Source organism: Antechinus flavipes, chromosome 4, assembly GCF_016432865.1.
Source record: "Antechinus flavipes isolate AdamAnt ecotype Samford, QLD, Australia chromosome 4, AdamAnt_v2, whole genome shotgun sequence".
NCBI lineage: Eukaryota > Metazoa > Chordata > Mammalia > Dasyuromorphia > Dasyuridae > Antechinus > Antechinus flavipes.
This window is the reverse complement of record NC_067401.1, coordinates 428,478,695-428,494,450: the sequence shown is the minus strand read 5'-3', so window position 1 is coordinate 428,494,450 and position 15,756 is coordinate 428,478,695. Positions and strand designations below refer to the sequence as shown.

The following is a 15,756-nucleotide window of genomic DNA, read 5'->3' as shown; positions in this document are numbered from 1 at the left end:
CTCAGACACTGTGACCCTAGGCAAGTGACTTAATCCTGTTTGCCTTAATTCACTGAAGAAGGAAATAGCAAACTATCTTTGCCAAGAAAAACCCAGAAACAGTATTGATGTGCTGTGGTCCATGGGGTCACAAAGAGTTAGATATGATTGAAAGACTGAACAACATCAAGTAGCTTTAAATTTGCACTAAGATTTTGAGATGCCCCAAATGAACATTACTTAGAATTCCATTTCTAGTTATTTTGCAGGGTATATGTGATTATATAAAATTTCATTGGACTGTCCAACCAATTCAATATAACAAATGTTAAGTCTGTACAAGAAACTATGTTAGTTGTTTGGGATGCAGAGACAAAAACCTTATAGGATTTATGTTTTATAGAGAAATTGGGAGGTGAAGGGAAGGGAGCAGGAATACAATCTATATCCAAAACATACTCAGGTAAATCTATATAAAATAACGAGAAGAAACAGTAATAATTTCCTAGTGGTGGAAGACTTCACTGAAGTGGCACTTGAGCATTTGAAAATCACTTAAGACTAGCTGGTAAACAGATATCCATTTAAGAACCAAAAAGATTGTTTTCCCCTCAGAAAAGCAAGTGAATCCCTGAAATAGAACCTCCATGATAACTGGGCCAGTATTAGGTAAAATGTGTACATGGCCTAAAGGGAATCAAAGGTTATTTAAAACTCAAATGCTTTAAGTATAAGGAAAAGAGAGAAAAAAAAAAAGCAAAATTGGCATAAGAAATAATGATGGATAATCTTAAGAAAGGCTAGATATAGAGATTTGATGAGTTGGTGCCTGCTTTTATAAACTACTTACAAATTAATGGTTAAATGTTTCCATTCAAACAGCTCCTGAAGAGTCCTCAGAGGAGACCACCAAGGCTCAAGAGTGCAGCTGCTCCGAAGAAGCAGTTCAGAATCCCACAGATACAGGTGGGCTGCTTTGTTCTATTTAGGCAATTGTCCCACAATGGGAACAAAAACTATAATTAGGACAAGCATTTTGGAAGCCGGCAGTTCTTTTCAAGAATATTTCAGGACAAATTGATCAACTGCCTTTCTTCTCTTCAAAATGAAATAGTTATAATGATGAGAAGTGTATTTATTTTCAGATAATTTGGAATCATATTAGATAAATAATTAAGTTATGCTTGGTCTTTGACCCATTGATGTCACTACCTGACATATTGCCATGATGATTAACATTATTATTATTATTGTTATTATTCTCAAGAGGGAATGGCCCTATATATACAAAAATATTTATAGTAGTACTTTCTGAGGTAACAAAAATGAAAACAAAGTGAGTGTCCATTGAAAGCATGCACTTTCCATCATCATCACTACTTTGAAATCAGGTCAAATGATTAGTAATAGCTGAATGATTAACTGATCACATTATTTTCTGATCACAATCAAATACAGTTTTCTCTGAGCCTCTGGGATGCAGCTTAGAAGACAAAAATGACCCCAAACTTGACAACCCTTGCAAAGTTCCAGAAGAATCCTCTTTAGAGGAAAAATGCCAGGAACAGGATCCTTCAGTTCAGCCCACCATGGAGGGAACTGCACATGCAGAGAGCACACCTGATGAGCCTCAGGCCCCAACAGAACCAACAGGGCCGCTTATTCATGAAGAAACATTGACTCGGGGCTCCACTTTCCAAGAAACTGATGACAGTGACGATGAGCCGGTCCTAATCCCAGGTGCCAGATATCGGACAGGACCAGGGCATAGGTCAGTAAGCACTCCAATTTTGTTTATAATGCATATCCTCATAGGCCATTATTAGATAGGTTTTCTAGGATTACAGAAAAGAAGCCTATAAACTATACTTGATTTGCTTTCCCCAAGAGGGTGCAGATTACCTGATTAACATATAGGATCATGTTCTTTTTAAAACTAAAAATGATTTTACATAACATATTCTTTGGGGAGACATCTTTAAGAGGTAAGTAGAATTTTTTCCATTGATGCAAAACATGAGCCTAGGTCTAAACTTAGAGACAGAAAGATGATGGTAGACTATGCAAGAGGGTTAGTTATTTAGAGCACCAAGCTTATATTTAGCTGCCAAGTTACACATGGAGTAGCCAGCTTTGTAGAAAACATCTGTCATCACATTTATACCACTTCCCTGGTGACTATTAATTGAGGAGACTTGGATATGTTCTTCTGTGTGAGTAGCAGTATTTTTATCTTTAGTTCCTGCTAAACCCAGTGGCTCAATTTAGAATCAGTGTAAACGGTGCTCATTAACTCAAATCTTGTAAAGAAAGAATTAAATTACCACATTCTCTTTTCACAGCTCCTCACCTGCTAATTTAATGGGATCAGAAGGTTAAGATTTTGAAAAAAAAAATTGTTTTGTTCTCATTCTGTATTTGATAGACCATTTGAATTCATTGTTATCTGGCTCTGCTAGAAAAAAGTTTCTGCAGATAACGTCATCCAGGTCAATGTGTCTGTCTCTCCCCATTCTTTCACACAGAATCAAGTTTTATCTTTCAAGTTGTAGTTAAGGCAGTAGTGAAATTTCATTTCATCATTTCAAAAGTCTAGGAGGACCTCCTTATGGAGCAAAATATTCAGACATTTAATTCAACCTAGTGAAAAAAGTGCGCTACCAGTGAGCACTTGATGCATTTCGTCTTACTACTTATTAGATGTTGCAAAGGTCCAGAATTGAAAGACATGTGCAAACAAGTGACAGCAGAGGCACCCATGAACCCATGTTCCAAATTATACCCTACCTTATTGGCTTTGGAGGAGAGGTTCCTAAGAATAAAAGAATTATGGTGTTCCTTTAGTCATGCTTGGTTAAGGTCTGGCTGGAGATAGCATCAAGATTTCAAAGTGAGTTCTCTTTCCTCATGTTGAGATGTGGGCAGATTACTCATCATCTTGCCTTCTCATTACCCCTCACTGACTCTTAGCTCCCTGTTTCCACTCTTGTAGAGAAACAGCAATTACCTTTTCCTTCCATATATAGGTTTTCTTTAGAACTTATTTGTCATCAGAGGAGGTTCTAAGGTACAAAGATTAAAATTGAAATTCATTTAAAAATACTTATAGTTTCTAAAGATCAAGTTAGAGAAATAGACTCTAGGATATGGGTAACTTAAGTAAAATAGGAAATCTTATAATCGGAGTGGTCATCTATTATTGGGATTGAATCTTTAATATTTAGCATGGAAATATATATTAAGACCAGGACCACGAGGTGAAATGAACTGTCTGAGGTTGCACAGAAAGCAGATCTCTGGGTTCCCAGTCCGGCACTCTTTTGTCCATCCTTAACTCCTTCCAAAAGTCTTGGTTTCCATATAATTATAGGTTGCATTTATCAAATGGTCATTGCTTCTGATCAAATAGCCATTGCTTCTGATGGCTAAGGACTGATAGTGAAAGTGTGGAAAAAACAGAATTTAAATACCACCTTTGTGAAAGAATGTGATATACATCTACTAGAATTTTTTTATTTTTTAATAATTGTCTTCCTGACAGGTAAAAATTATAGAATCAAAGGAGGTATCTTGGAAACCATGAAGTCCAAATCCCTCATTTAGAAAAAACTATCCCAGAGAGATTTTGTTTTTCCATGTTTACACAGCGACGGTGTGGGTGCATGTATATCCACAAATATATACACATACATACATACATATTTACACGTGTATATGTATACATATTTGTATGTAAATGTTTTTATGTATGTACAAAAATGACAAAAACAAGGATTGAAATATATAGATCTTCTGACTCTCAACCCATGATTGCAAAAAAATCACAATTTAGTATTTCTAACATTTATGCTGTCAGTTCTCCTCATTTTTATATATGGGAATATTTAGTCGCTATGAAGTTACATGATTTCTCAGCATTATATAGCTAGCTTATGCTGATTCTTAAAATCAAAGTCCAGAGATGTTGCCATGGCTTTTAGGAGACTTCAGTGCTAATTCTGCCTCTTCCATCTTCCCAAGAGGTTCCCTGAGCATTTAAACTGCGAGCTGAGGGCCAGCAGCATGGGTAGAATTTTTATCCTTTTTCACTGTGGAGAGAAATGATGATTTTCCTCATATTAAAAACCAATTATTGAATTGTAATTCAGATTTTTTTCCCCCTTTTCCACTTCCTCATTCAGAAAGCTACTCCTGTAGGTTATTCAGGTAACTTTTACAGTGCAGGGCTAATACTGAGAGGGAAAACTCAAATCTGTTCAAAAGGTAAAGAAATTTTAGTTTAAGTAAATTAATGGATTCTGCTGGTGCATTATGTTACTCAGGTCTGGGTAAAAGTAGATTTGCCTAGATCATTCGAGATGGGGTGATATGAGTATAGACAAATTTCTGATCAAAATCATGAATATCCTTACCCTCATTAGAATAACCTCCCCCCCCTTTATAATATTCATTCATTCTCTCATTATTTGTTAACCACCAAGAACTGACTGCCACCCTCCAGAACACCCACTCTTCCAAAGACATGTAGAGTATATTCTATAAGGGGTCTTTGGCATTTGAGGTATCACTGATTCCTTTTATTAATTATACCATTATTAATAAAATGATTAATTACTCAGAAATTATGTCTCTCAAACTTTTTATACATCATTTCCTGCCATGCAAGTGAAATCCTATATCCACTCCAAAAAACCAAAAGGACAAAAAACCAAAAGTAAAGGAAGAATTAAGAGCTCAGCACCTCATTTTTACATAGCTTAAAGCTATGTAGATTACATGTGAGTACAGAGTAACTCCAGGAAATTCTCTTCTTCCATTTCTCATTCTTATGAGAACCCCTCAGGGGTTCAGGACTAATCTAAAGAAAACTCAGTGTATGTAGCACCTATAGTCCAAAGCACCTAGACCCCATGCCAGAAAAGCATATCAGTATTAGGTAGCCCATTTTTGCCGATTCTCTAGCCTGGGGACAATTTTGGATTATTCCATGCTTACCTTGTTTCTTATACCTCAGTTTGTACACAAGTACCAGGATAGATTCAAGGCTAACCCAGAATTTAGCCAGCCTATGAAGTAGAGAAATACCTTTCTGATTGCTCTTTGATGTCAGGTCACTTTTCCATTTAAGGCTCCAAAACATATATAAGTGCTTACATAAGAGAATTGATAAGTAAGAAATTGAAAGAACTGCCAAACCCCCAAGAAACTAACAAATTAATGGAAGACTATAGAACAGACATGTAAATTTAAAAGACATAAAAAATTAGTTATAGTTGTACAAATCTGTGAGGTGATGGTGTGATTGGTATTATCATTAGACTCTGCTTTCTTTCATAATAAAATTCAATTTTCCTCTGAATTACCAAATTTGTGCAATTCATTATCAGCTACTGAACCAAAATTTATAAAAGCAGATTTGGATTCAGACATTGGGCAAGCAATTTCTTTTTAAAACTAAATATAAGCCTTAGCTTCTAAAACCATGTTAAAACCTGTCCGACTAGAATTTTACAAAAGGGTGTTGTCCTAATAGGTATTTTTTTTCTGTCGTGTAATTTATAAGCTTTCCTTTATTGGGAGGAAGAGGGAGAGGAGGTAGTGCTAACATTATTTAGTGAGATACCTTTCTTCTGATAGTTTCCGTCAAAAACAGGATTTATAGTTCTCCTCTTTCCAAAAATCATTTGTGGTAAACATAAACTACCTACACATTCATGCACTTTTTAATATGCCTATCTTTCAGCTATAAGTCTTCCAGAGAAACCCTATAAGTCAGCTTCATTTCTAATTAATAGAAACTGGTATCTTAAATTCTGCCCTGAAGGGAAAAAAGTCAAGAAAAAACCTTCCTAAATTTACATTGAGTTAAAGAATCTTCAAGGAGATTAACAATTCTAAAACTATTCTTTGAGAAGCTCCCACTCCCATAATTTAATTTTGCAGACTTCAGAATATTCTCTCCAACATAGAGCTTTCCAGATTTGAATGAAAAATCACAGTAAAAGGACATTCGTCTCACAGATTTCTTCCCAGCACTCTGTGAGAAATAGAATTCAGAGACTGATCTATAGTTCAGAATGCTGTAGCTCCATAGGAATAAGGTGTACTTTCATAAGCATGAACAATTACCCACTATATTTCTGTTCTTGTAAGCTTCCATTTCTAAGTGACTACTTAAATATCCCCCCCTTTTTTTTTTGAGAGCACTTCACAAGTATTACTTGGAACAAAGCCATTTTTTCATAGAAAGATTGTGCACCAATTTTTTATGTGTGCAATCATCATAATAACGATAGCCCCATAAAATGTAAAATAAAAATTCAAATTTGTATTCTTTTAAATTGTGATTCAGATTTTTTTTTGCTGAGATCAAGCATGAGAAGAAAATGTTTTAGAAAAAAGGCTTTAACAACTAACATAGAGATTTTAAATGGAATGCTCCCATTAACTCTAAAAATATGTCCCTACAACACGCTGCAGTAAATAAAATAAATCTTAGAAAATAACTGGGTTATATTCTCTAGTGAAATACCTCACTCATTGGAAATCAAAATATAAAAATGCTGATTCAATGTCTGGATTCTCTTAAGTTTGCCCATGGAAGGGACCTTATAAGTGGAAAATAAAAAAAGGAATAGACAAGCAATATCAGAAAAAGAAATAAATAAACCCTTACAAAAGATATAGTATCTTTAAAGTTTCTTGAAATGTTAGTGATTGATGGTCATCTGGTTTAATAGCTAAAAAGCAGCAGGCAATAGATAGTCTGCTAAATATTGACTGGAGGCTCCATACAATTATACATAACAAAAATCAGATGTAAAGCATCTTTTCAGAAAGATGAATACTCACTTAAATCCATTGCAAACATGTTTATCTCTGATTAATGAGGTCCTTGAATTATTAGGTACCCAACTAGCGAAGATGGGCACTTTGGGTGAAGATCTGTGACTCATTAGATTTCCTTAGAGTTTGTAATGGGGTCACACATTATTATTGTGGCTGTGCTATTTAGAGGAATAGAAAAACAAGGCCCAATCATTTTTTCTCCATGCCAATTTTGGTTATTCTTCATGTCTTAGTTTCCTTTCACACTTTTAAATATCTTAATTTACTATTCCAGCTCATAAGGAAAAACTTCAGTCTATTTAGGATGAGGTAACTGAATATGCAAATGGAATCTTAATACTAATTTTAAATATTTGACCCTTTGAGGTGTTTGTGAATGACTTTAGTCATTTCATTTTGTGTTCCTTTCACTAGATTTAATGTCAGAGGAACAGCAATAGGTGATAGAATAATGAGGTAATTCAATATCTTCGTTCCTTTTTTCTTTCTTTCCTTCCTTCCTTATGATGAATTTGCTAGGTCCTCATTTTCCATGCTAACCATCTTTCTTATTAACAGTTAATACTTTGTTTAAACTGACTGAATTTTAAATGCTGCACCTTATAAAATAGGCTGCTTTTACCATATATGTATTTAGCTGCATGAACTGCATGGGAACAGAATGAAAAAAAAAAATGGTTGTGCAGATAGAACCAGTGTTAACTTCTCTAGTATGTCAAACGAAAGAGAAACTTTGAAATAAATGTTCTTGAAAAACAATATACTTATTTTAAAAATATTATTTGGAAAAATTATTTGTTTCCTTTAAGTTTTCTAAATTAGGTTTTGAATAAATGATAAGCAACACATAACTGTAATTCATCATTCAGGCATGTATAATTTACTTTTATCAGTGACAAACAAAATTTTGTAGTTTTTATATAGTCTCAAGTATGTATGTGTGTGTGTGTTTTTAAAGAGACGTTACAGTAAAAATGGCTACTCACTTTAAGATATTATCATGTCAAATATGACAGTTTCTTTCTTCAAACTTCTCTCTTCTACTAAGTCTGTGAAACAAATATTTGTTATTGTTGTTTCAGTTTGTCTATTTTTAAAAATTGTACTTTCCAGTGAACTTAACATCTCTATCAGTCATCTACCAGAAGCTTAGTTTGGGTATGGATTCTGCCTCATCATAACTGATGCAGAAGTCAGATGGATTATAAATTGAAAAGTGAGACAGAAGAGACTGCTTTGCTTCCTTAGAATGTAGATGCCTTCAGAACTGAGGAGACTCTGGGGGGAAGAAAAGGAGTAACAATATAAGCCACAAACTGGAGTTTTCCAAATTAAAATCTGTGTTCTAAAGCCCTAGGCTGGTTTACATATTTGTTTATGCTGGTTTTAGGATTGTTAATACATTAAGGGAGATTTGAAATTATCCTACTGTTCACTGATTTTTCCACTGACTTTTGGGACTTTGTGATTACCGACAATGAAGCAGAATATGTCAGCCCTAGTTTTTTGTTAGTCTTCTCTCTTTTATATTGGGACTCAGTGATGATTGCTTCATTTTCATAAGAGAGACCATCTAAAAGAGCTATGATGTTTTCAAATAAGTTTAGGAAAAATAAAGCAAGCACATAGAGACAATTATGGAACGGTAACCAATTTCATAGTAGCTAGCTAGTGCTCAGCTACCATCTTCTTTGAAAAGAGATTACAATTGCCAGGCATGGTGATATTTGTCCCTGTCACTGGAGAAACTTGAAGCTGATGCTGGTGGATCCCTTGAGTTTGTAAATTCTAAGCTGCAAGAGGGCAGACTGATGAAAACCAAAGCAGAGGTTCACTGACCCAGGCCTGAAAAATGGAGGAGAGTAAAGCTTCTCTATCATTTTTAGGATCAGACCAGCTACTAGCAGCCTAAACACAAGGGGGACACCCAATCTTAAAGTGAGAGAAACATTACAGTTACTTTTCCCAAATAATTAACTCTTAATTATCCTCTTGTGGATTATATATGATGAGTTTCTAGTTCAGGGAAGTTTCTCCCCTTCTATCTATAGTACAATTCTGATTAGCTTTCTCCTGTCAATCAATTATGTACTCAGAAAACACAAAATCATGTTAATAGTCATTAAGTAAAGCATAATTAGATAAGTCTCCTATTACCAAAAATACAATATATTCCAAAACTAAATTGTTGTTCTCTATATAGATTATACATGTACAGTGATTTTAAACATATTTCCATATTTGTCGTGTTGTACAAGAAAAATCAGACCAAAAGGGAAAAAAAATCATGAGAAAGAAAAAGCAAACAAAACAAAATTTTTAAAAATATGAAAATACCGTGCTTCAAAGAGCAAAGGATCTTGAAGAATAGGATACAATTTAGAGCTGGAAGGGACACTTGAAGTTCACCTCACTCATCTGAAATTTAAGGAAACTGAGACCCATAGAGTTTAAGTGATTTGTCTGATGTCTCAGAGGATTTAAGCAGAGGTTCCTCATCTCCAAATTTAATACTTTTTCCACTGGGCCCTTTGTCTCATGAATGAAAGAAGTTGAGAAAACATTCCCATTTGACATCATAATTAATCCTTCCTTCTGTGAGAATTAATCCTTCCTCTGTGTAATTCTGTGAGAGATCACAAATACTTATCCTTCCAGAATGGAAGACATGGAAAATATGTTCTCTTCTTCCCGTTCTCTTAAGGATTCTTTTCTTCTCATTTACACTTTTCTCTTTCTGCTAAAGTTCCTTCCAATGAGATTCTAATTCTTATTATTAGTGGGAAGTATAAACTAATGTCCAGAGATGTTTGTTTATTCATCATGATTTTATCTTGAGATTATTTCCTACATTTAAGAAGTTAAAAAAATTAGAAATAAGTTGAAGGCCAGTCTAAATCAGCAAAAATTATGACATAGAACATTGGTTAATAAGTGGAATTTTATTGCTCTTATTTAAGGTACAGTAAATCAAATGAAACTAAGAGGTCTTAAAAGGGACCTGTTTTTTTTTTTTTAAATTTTGTTAAATATTTCCTAATTACATTTTTAAAATATTTAACATTGATTTTTAACATTCTTGAATTCTAAATTGTCTCTTCCTCCTGCCCCTCCTCTTCCCCTTGAGAAGGCAAGGAACATAATATTATACATGTAAAAGTCATGTGAAATATTTTCATATTCTACATGTTGCAAAAGAGGGACCCATTTTAATGAGTGAGTAAGAATGATTTTTAAATACAATACTCATATGTTGAATATTGTAATTAAGTATTCATATATTAAAAACTTTACTCTCTGATCTTCTGCCCTTAAAGAGGTACATGGGTGACAAACCACAAAGAATTGAGGAGGATGGAGTCTGCCATTAGGAGAAGATAGATATTGCTGAGTGATAGTGGCTGAATAAGGGCTGAAGGTGGTCATGGGGAATGATGAGCTCTGATTTCTTCCTTCCCTTCCTCCTCACCAAAAGTTCCATTCAAATCTTACCTCTATGAAGCCTCCCCTGATGACCCAAGTCAGAAGTGATCTCCCTCTGCTCCAGCCTCCACAGCAGCTCCAGTCTTCAGAGATAGCTCTTGGAAAGAGTGCTAGACATAAGAGCAGCAGACTTCTCGGCCCACATCCCTTCTTTCCCTTCTATTGCTCTGTGACCATAAATAAGTGACTCAACCCCTCTAGACTTAGCTTTTTCCTTCTTGGTAAAATGGAGATAGCCTCGGGTGCCTGTCTTTCACAGCTACCATTGCGTCCAATGAGATAATGAGTAGCTGTTGTTGTTAAGCCCACAGATATGTCTCATCTCCCTCAAGTAAATTGTAAGATATCACATCTTACTCTTCCTTGTGGGAAATGGCACATTATGTATATAGTAAGTGCTTGGTCAGTATTTGTCAGCTGAGTGTGTGTGTGTATTTGTGTGTGTACATATGTTTGGAAATAAGGAAATAAAGTCAGAATTCAGAGGATCAGATGACTTTCCTCATTTTGTTTTCTTGGCTTTACAACCCTCTGAGGCTAAATGAAGGCCTCAGGAGGTAACTTAGATATCTAAGATCAAGTAAGGGCAGAAGTGGATAAAATCAAGCTTGCTATGGAAGTTGGGTTATAGAGAGTAGCAATAGTTTGTGCAGCTGGTACTGGCCATCTTTGGGCCCAAGTGATCTTGTGTTGTTTGAGGCAATCTTTTAGTTGATGGAACATGTCCACGTGGCAGGGAAAGGGATGGGAATCTGAAGGTCACTCTGAAAATGGGGGGTAGAGCTTGATGACCATTGGACCTGGGACTAAGTACTTGTGAACCCTCTCTGAGAATCATACCTTCCATTGCTTCTCTCATACATCCCGCCACCCTAGTGCTAGGGGAGGGATCAGTGGATTGGCACACCCCTTTCTTCTCCTCCCCAGCCATCATCACTCTGCAGCCACATCTCCTCTATTATGGTTTGTTCTATTTCAGCCAGTTCCTTGTTGCTGTTATCTTTGTACTTCTAAGACTCTGTCTTTTCCTAATCAGTTCATTTCTCAGCTCACAACCTTCTCCACCCAAACTCTTTTCCTCTATCAAGAATATTCTGGTCTCTTTAATCCATGACCTTTCTCATATCTGCTTTAACCATGCATGCAGTGGGATCTCAAACTCTCTCTCCCAACTGAAACTGCCTCCCTGAGAGGAGAAGTCCTGATTACATACAGTCCTTCCCCCTGGGATTCAAGATTTAATTTTCTTCTATTTGGCTTTGGGAAATTCAGTCACTGGATTGCAGATTTGCATTGAGGCCATAAGAAAAGCCAATTTCTATTCCTTTCTGTTTGGGAAAATGCTACAAACTAACTTCATTATGCTCTATGTGTTGTTTTGTTGTTGTGCATTTTTTCCTGAAATACTTAGAAGCAGCATTCTTAATAAGAGAATGTTTATAGTACTAACTTATCACACCCTTTTCTTAGATGATGCAAAAGTAAACCTCAGTCCAGGATTTCTTGATGATTTTGAGTCCTGAATTTAGTGGGCTCCAAATTGATGAAGGGCTCTAGAATAGAAAAATTAAGCTAATAAGTATATATGGGAAATAAAAATACATATGGGAAATAAAAGAAAGTTGTAGTAAGAGTAAGAACAGAGCATTATCCTAGCCATGACTTTCCTTTTTTTTTTTTTCTTTTCATGTATTGCCCCATCACTGACAGTATTTCTTTATTCTTATTCTGTCCCAGGGGTCACCACTACACTATCAAAAGCCTCCCTTATCATCTTTAATGTTTAATTTTTTTAATGTTTAACTTTAACCCATGACTGGTTTAATCCCACTTTGTACCCCCCACTTGATGCTGTGCGGTATTGAGAACATGAACACAACATAAAGCATCTATGGTAGAACCTTTCTACTGCTGACATGGAGAAAGAATATCTGTTCCTAAAGTTCTGCATGTGGAGGCAGGATGATTTGAGTTCAAATTGAGCCTTAAACACTCTATGTCGGGCCCTGGCAAATCTCATAATTTCTGCCTCGGTTTCCTCAACTGTAAAAATGGGGATAATAATAGTACTCACTCCCAAAGTTCTTGTGAAAATCAAATGAGACATAATTAACAATTCATAGCTCAGTGCTAGGCACATCATAGTCACTGAAAAAGCTTCTTCACTTCCCCGCTCTGTATGAGCTTTATGAAAACTTACCCTCCAATCAGTGGAATTTGTAATTGAGAACAGATTAGATTTATTCTAATCTAGAATTCTAATTCTAAGATTTCTAATCTAGGAAATAAAATATATTTTTTTGGTTGTAGAAGTAGAAGAGAACCTCCAGATCACTTCTTCGCCAGGGAAAAGGAAGGGCTGTTTAATATGTGGAATTCAGAATAGAATATGCATTTGTTTTTCAGATCTTGCCAGAATACTCATTTCTTAAATAAAAATAATAATACTTTGCATGTAAATAATGACTTTTTCAAAAATTTTTTCTTATTAAATTAATAAGAAAACCATTATACAACTTTCCCTGATACCATGTTTCAGTTTTTTACAATTTTTCAGTAAAGAAATAATTGCTGCTGATTTTTTATACCTGCTATAATTTCAGTTGATTTTTCTTTGTTGTTGTTGTTCTTTATTCAGTAGAGACAGCCAGGTGGCATAGCAGAAAGAATGTTGGTCTTGGAGTCAGGAAGACCTTAGTTCAAATCCCACTTACTTGCTATGTGGCCTTGCTTAGGTGAATTCCTTAGCTCTCTGCTTCAGTTTTCTCTTCTGTAAAATGGGAATAATAACAGAGCCTGTTTGCCAGGGATACTGTGAAGATGGATTGAGGCAGCAGATACAAAAAAGCCCCTATGCAATTATCATTCATCATCATTATTATTATCAATCATTAATTAGCAACTTTGCTTTGCTTATCCTGGCATATTTTAAATAAGAACTAAAGCAGCCCTTAGTCTTGTCAGTTTGAGTCACCTAACTTTTTACCTGAGACTTTCCTTGCTTTTAGATTGTGGGGTCATAATTGCACATAGCATTCTGAGAAAAGCCTTGTTGATGCTATAAAACATAGTATAGGCCATGGTTCATATATTCTAGGCTCCCATTTAATTAATTTCTGCTTATATTTGGGAATGTCTCTCCTGAATTTGCACAAATGTGCCCATTGAGTCCTTTGAAATAAAAATGCAATGATTTCCTTGATTTGTTTTGGACTCAATTCATGAGTTTTGATGCCAATTATGTAATGAATTTGTGATAAAATTAAAAATAGAACACGTTTTTGAAGGAACATGGACCTTCACATAATTAAAAATAGCCATAATTAAAAATAATCTAATTAACGATGAGAATTGTGGCAAAGGAAGGAAACAACAAAGGAGATTAGGAATTTCAGGTGTTAGGCTAAGTTACAAATAGCCAAAAACATGTATTAAACATTTTCTGTTGATTCCACCCAGAGGAAGATGTAAAACATTTTGTATCCTTCATGTTCATCTTGCCCTTTTTTTTTTTTAAAGCTTTATTGTTTCCATCTCTGAGATAAATTTGAATGATAGATAAAATATTAGAGATAGGACTGGAGAATTGCATTCTTTGAGATTCCTGAAAGAATAATTCTAAATTATTATTATTATAATTTTAATAATAACAAAAAAGAATTAACTCTTGAAGGTTAGCAAAGCACTTTATATATATATATTATCTCATTTTATTCTCAAAATAATTCTGGGAGGTGGGTGCTGTCATGGTGAGGAAACTGAGGTACATAGAGACTAAATAACTTACTTGCTTTTGGTCACATGACTAGTTAATATAAAAATGAAACCCAACTGCCCTTGGACTTCCAGTCTAGTACAATACTGGAGTTTAAAGATCTGACTTCTATTTTTTGTTGCTTACAAGACATATAACTGAATCAGTTGACTTTTCTCAGTTTGTTTTTTATCTATAAATGGGAAGAATAATGCCTTTCCTACTTAACTGTAAACAGTATGTAGAATTCATACAGTAGGATGTAGTAGCCCAGACACATGGGATAAATTCATTTGATGAGGGTAAGACAGATTTCAGACAGATCATGAGTGTTGAAGAGATTGAGGAAATGGAGGCTGAGGTAATTAACAGAGGGGCAGAGGTTGGAATGGTGAATGTTATAAAAAGATCAAGTAAAATGTAATATGTCATATGATCGAGCCACTTGTTATATATTAAGCATTTTGTAGGCATTAAGCATTGTAGTTGTTGAAATATTAATATCATAATAGTATGGCATAAAAGTCATAGTTTTCCAAAAAGGGAAGAAAATGGAGTCTGCAAACTATTGGCCAGTAATCTTTGCTTGGATTCCTGACAAAATTCTAGAGTGTATGAATTAATTATGAAATAGTAAAGAACTGGAAAAGAAAGTACAATCATACCAGGAACCAACAGCAAAGAACAGAATATATCAGACTAATTTAATTTCTTTTTTTTTCCTTACTAAGTTTAGACTGCTAAACCAGGAGAATGCTGTTGCATAATATTTACCTATTTTTTTAACCATATGTTTGATTAAATCCTTAGATGATTATACAGGTTGATGAATTTTGGAACTGGCATAATGGATCTAAAGAGTAGCCATTAATGGTTCAAGTTCATGTTGGGAGGTGACTTCTGTTGGGATACCCTCAGGATGTGTGTTTATTCCCATGATCATAAGAATCAGGACAGAATACAAGAGAAGCAGCATGCAGAATGAGACTTGAAATCAGAAAGATGAGGGTTCTAAGCCAACCTCAGATACTTAACAGCTTTGTCACCATGGACAAGTCACTTACCCTCTCCATGCCACAGTTATACCATCTTCCAAAGTTGCTTCTAGAAATTTTGTGATCTTTTGTCATTCTTATCAGTGTCTTAGGTGAACATGCAGATGACATACTTATCATATTTTCAGATGATACAAAATAGGAGGGATAGCTGAATGTCAGATTCAGGATCCCTCAAAATCCCTATTCTTCCTCCCTCCCTCCCTTCCTCCTCTCTTTCCCTCCTTCTCTCCCTCCCTCTGTCTCTCCCTTCATTCCTCCCTTCCTTCCTTCCCTTCTTCTCTTCCTTCCTTCCTTCCTTCCATTTATTTATTTGCTGAGACAATTGGGATTAAATGATTTGCCCAGGGTCATACAGCTAGGAAGTATTAAGTGTCTGAGGCCAGATTTGAACTCAGGTCCCTCCTGACTTTAGGGCTGGTGCTCTATCTACTGCACCACCTAGATGCCCCATAATCCCTATTCTCTTAAGGCAGATTTAATAATATAAAATTTTCAGGTATAACTACAGAGTCTTAAAAGTTGTTTTAAAAAATCAATTTCATAAGTACACATGATTGGGTTCCAAGCTCAAGAGGAGTCAGCAGGACAGTGTAGTAATCAGTCAGGAAGCATTTATTCAGTACCTACTATGTG

The 15,756-nt window shown here is 35.2% G+C and overlaps 1 protein-coding gene across 8 annotated transcripts in view; it reads left to right on the top strand.

Moving 5' to 3' along the window:
- DCAF6 (DDB1 and CUL4 associated factor 6) overlaps positions 1-15,756 on the top strand; it is a 160,456-nt gene that overhangs the window by 132,413 nt on the left and 12,287 nt on the right. For 5 of the 8 annotated variants that reach the window (XM_051999015.1, XM_051999013.1, XM_051999016.1 and 2 more), the window contains 3 exons: positions 862-945; positions 1,438-1,750; positions 7,243-7,284. In XM_051999015.1, coding sequence (XP_051854975.1) covers positions 862-945; positions 1,438-1,750; positions 7,243-7,284 — 439 coding nt within the window. The remainder of the gene's footprint in view (positions 1-861; positions 946-1,437; positions 1,751-7,242; positions 7,285-15,756) is intronic. The other 3 variants (XM_051999014.1, XM_051999020.1, XM_051999021.1) reach the window with 1 other exon arrangement.